At 52.0% G+C, this 4105-nt stretch overlaps 1 protein-coding gene across 1 annotated transcript; it reads right to left on the minus strand.

Annotated features, from left to right (window-relative positions):
* Window positions 1-643: 643 nt before the first annotated feature.
* On the minus strand, window positions 644-1834 carry LOC123081646 (expansin-A28). The gene is made up of 2 exons (XM_044504195.1): window positions 1321-1834; window positions 644-1219 (listed from the first exon to the last, which is right to left on the minus strand). The coding sequence occupies exons 1-2, from the start codon at window positions 1767-1769 to the stop codon at window positions 907-909; spliced, it is 762 nt and encodes a 253-aa protein (XP_044360130.1). The 5' UTR covers window positions 1770-1834; the 3' UTR covers window positions 644-906.
* Between the last annotated feature and the right edge of the window lie 2271 nt (window positions 1835-4105).

The raw sequence follows: 4105 nt of genomic DNA on the forward strand, positions 1-4105 counted from the left end.
AGACAACTAGTTGAGAATGGTGTGGTGTGCAAGGGTTCAAGTCACATATAGAGTATTTGTTTATATGAAATATTTCTAAAGTTTCTACATTTCATAATTATTTGCAATATATTTATCTTTACCTTTCAGAAATGACCAGTCCCGAAGAAAATGTTGACCGGATAGACATTGTATGAACCATTATACTGGCAATTTATGTGGCGCAAGGGGCCAATCCATTTGTTATCGACAATGAAGGATCTAGAACTTTTGGAATTGGTTTAGGGACTGAACTTAGACTGTAATAACGAAACAAAACAAAAATCTCTTTTACCCCTTGATTTATCTTTTGTTAGATTTTCCAGCTTTTTTCAAACCCTTGATCTGGAGTAAAGTTGAAATTGAGAGTACGTCCAGACTTATTTTTGGTGGTATTTTTATGTTGATCTGAAATATGTTCATCTCACAGGGTAATGCATATTCTGTTGATCTTTTTTCTAGATGCACATGTTGACTTCCAATAACATGCATGGTACTATGGTAGGTAGTATTCTTCTTCTTCAGATCTACTAATTATATATGTAGATTGCAGCTGTTAATCTGACCCAAGGGGAAGCACACGCACACGCACGAGCCACGTCTGACTTGAAAGAGCGATCAATCGTTTATGCGAATATCATAGCTTTTAATATATATATATATATATATATATATGAGACAAAAGAATATACATACATGTTACAAAAAGATCGAAAAAATCCCCAACTTCAGATCAGAATTCAGAATGCAGACGAATAAATGGCAGGCAAATCAAGCTACGTACACGCGCAATCCGATGCAGCTTGATGCCATTGCCATATGCAGCCTAGCTGAGATCGACGCGGCAGTACGTGCGAGGTAGTAGCGAGCTATTGATCAGGTGAATAATTAATAGCCGAACTGCTGGTTGCTGGTGAAGGTCATGCCGAACCCCCACCACGCCGGCACGAGGTTGTACATGTAGAGCGTCTGGCCGTTGGTGGAGGTGACGGAGAAGGAGATCCCCTGCCCGACCAACGGCGCGTTGCACTGCCAGTTCGCTCCCCAGTTCCGGCTCAGCTGGATCCAGTCCGTCCTCTCCCCCTTGATCGACACCGACCGGATCGACCCCGGCCCGCCCACGTTGGTGATCAGCACCAGCTCGAAGTTGTTGAACCCTCCCATGGTGAACCTGATCCCTCCCATCTTCGAGCACCTCACCCTACACCACCATCAGGACATGGCGACATGCTCATTATATACTACACTCATATAAGATAATGGAAGGAAGAAGAAGAAGTTGTGTGGGCACTCTTCACTTACTGCTGGTAGAGGATGGGGACGATGCCGGCGCGGTAGATGGCGAGCGTCTCCCAGGCGGGCTGGGACATGTCGAAGTGTTGGCGCGGCGGGTTGCACCAGCCGCCGTTGTCGTTGGCGAGAGCCCAGTTGGGAGGGCAGAAGTTGGTGGCGGTCACGGTGATGGACGTGCCGGGCTTGCACATCGTCGACTTGCCGGTGTCGCAGGTGATGAGGTAGCACTGCCCGCACGACGCGCCGTCGTTGAACAGCGCCGTGCTCAGCGCCGCCGTGTTGACCCCGTACCCAGAATTGTACAGGTTCCCGTACCCACACGCGCCCCCCATTGTCCCGGAGCCGTCGGCGCCGCCGTAGAACGTGGCCGTTCCTGGGTACCACCACGCCTGGGCCGCCGGCAGGAGGCAGCCGGCCGCCGCCAGGACGACGAACAGGGCCAACATGGATCTGGCCATCTCAGCTGAGATGAGATGGGCAGTGAGCACTAGTAGAGCTACAAGAGATGGAGGGACAGGCGGAATCAATGGTGTAAACTTGGTGGATTTGCAGAGAACGTGGAGTGGCTTATATAAGAGGAGCAGGGGAATGAGAATTTGTCAGGGAATGGCAGAGAACATGCCATGGATCCATCGGCATCCCAGTGCACGCTAGGCTGCTAGCGAAGCTCACATGCAATATGATGCCAACAAGGAATTGCGCGTTAATTAAATTGGACGACTTATTGGTGCATGCATGCGCGTGCAGCATGGCATGGCATTTTGTACGTCTCTCCTGACGATCAAGTGGGCGATGTCCTCAAGTGGGAGGATAATACATTCCATGCATGCTCCATAATCCGTAGCTCCGTGCTCGCCGGCTTGAGATGGAGCTAATTGGACGATCGACAGCTTAGTATCCATGGCATACGCCGTTAAACTATAGTATTTTGGGATGAACTCGCATGGCTTAAATTATGGTCGTCTCTCTCGTGTGTGGGATAACTGATTAGCAGCAGATTCTTGGAGCGGAGGGAACTCGGGGCCACATGAGGCCATGAGGGCCAGCGGTGTCCGCACATGAACGATGGCCTGGAGGTGGATAAACTAGACGAAGTACGTGCTTATCATCTCACCGTGTACGTACGTTGGTTGGCAGATGCCTAATCATTCTCAATCTGGCTGAAAGAGTCAGCGGTTTAGTGCCTGGACTTGGCCTAGTTGACGGCATTGTTTAGAGGAAATTAAAGAGCTGACCAGGTCGTTCACACTACACAGACAATTAGACGGAGTGACAAGCAGAGGAAATTTGTTTATTTTGACAGAGTTTGGTACCATTCCTGATGGTTATGCACTACCGGAACAGGGCTCTAAGCCGACAGCCAAATGTATGCCGACGGCCACCGTCGGCCTAAACCGAGATATGCCGACAGCTAGGTCCTGGCCGTCGGCGTATAATGGCCGTCCGGCTATCCCCGTCTACGCCGACAGCAGCCGTCGGCACATAGCGGCCGTCGGCTTATCCCGGGCTACGCCTACAGCTGCCGTCGGCATATAGAGGCCGTCGGCATAGATGCGGGCCCGCCGACAACACTCATCACGGCCGGCTAACGACGTCAAATCTATGCCGACGGCCGTGACGGGTGGCCGTCGGCATAGATACGGGTGACACGTCACCGATCCAGAGCGCACCGACCAGCACATATGCCGACGGCAGCCGTCGGCATAGCTGACACGTCACCGATCCGCGGCGCTGTCCATCTGCCCTGGCCACAGCTGTGCCGACGGCTTTGCCGTCGGCATAGTTTTTTTTTTCTTTTTTTCTTTTTCCCATATAGTACTATTATTATTATTATTATTAAGCATACAGTATGTGTTAATATGCATACATATAGATTGTGTTAATAAGCATACATATAGTATGTGTTAATAAGCATATCATATGTGTTAATAAGCATACATATAGTTTTCTTTTCTTTTTCTTCATTGTTTTCTTTATTATTATTATTTAACTAACTTACATACAGTATGTGTTAATAAGCATACATACATTATTTTTCGGTTCTGTACAGAGCGGTGTGACCCCCCTCACGAACGGTGTCGCCGCCAGCCGGCAACTGGAATGGGGAACAACCGCATCGGGTCTATACGAAGGGGACTTTGCTCCAAGTGTTCATATATATCGGATGACCTACCACAATCAAATGGTGTTATGCCATGTCCGAAGAGGCGGCACGCATCTCCGGGGTGTGGCCCCGTCACGGACGGCGCCGCCGCCGGCACCTGGAGGGGGGGAACGGACGCGTCGGGTCTACATGGAGTGGATGTATCTGTGGGTTTGGCCCGGATGTTGCTCCCGGGTGTCCTTATGGGCGGACCTGACACAACCGGGTGGTGTTGTGGCATGTCCGAAGAGGCCGCACGCGTCTCCGGTGCGTGCCCCCCCCCCACGGACGGCGCCGCCGCCGGCACCTGGAGGGGGGAAACTACCGCATCGGGTCTACACGGAGTGGATTTAGCTGTGGGTTTGGCCCAGATGTTGCTCCCCGTTGTCCCTCTGGGCCGACCCGACACAACCGGGTGGAGAGGTCCACTGGTCAAAGCCCATCCGTGCAAAGTCAAAGGGCTAGATCCCGTGGTCAACCACTCCAGGGTTAGGCGGGACGGGGGCCCTGGGGGGTAGCAATGCCACCGGAGCGTCGTACCGGGCCCTCATACATGCAGGGTGGTGTTGTGGCATGTCCGAAGAGGCCGCACGCGTCTCCGGTGCGTGGCCCCCCTCACGGACGGCGCCGCCGCCGGCACCTGGAGGGGGG

This window comes from Triticum aestivum, chromosome 4A (assembly GCF_018294505.1).
Source record: "Triticum aestivum cultivar Chinese Spring chromosome 4A, IWGSC CS RefSeq v2.1, whole genome shotgun sequence".
NCBI classification, from domain to species: Eukaryota; Viridiplantae; Streptophyta; class Magnoliopsida; order Poales; family Poaceae; genus Triticum; species Triticum aestivum.

What these genes read in the sequence shown, in the direction of transcription:
- LOC123081646 (XM_044504195.1), bottom strand. Translation starts at nt 1,769, where the DNA reads ATGGCCAGATCCATGTTGGCCCTGTTCGTCGTCCTGGCGGCGGCCGGC. An exon ending in GTCCCCATCCTCTACCAGCA is followed by an intron (nt 1,220 to 1,320) that starts GTAAGTGAAGAG and finishes ATGGTGGTGTAG; the next exon opens with GGTGAGGTGCTCGAAGATGG.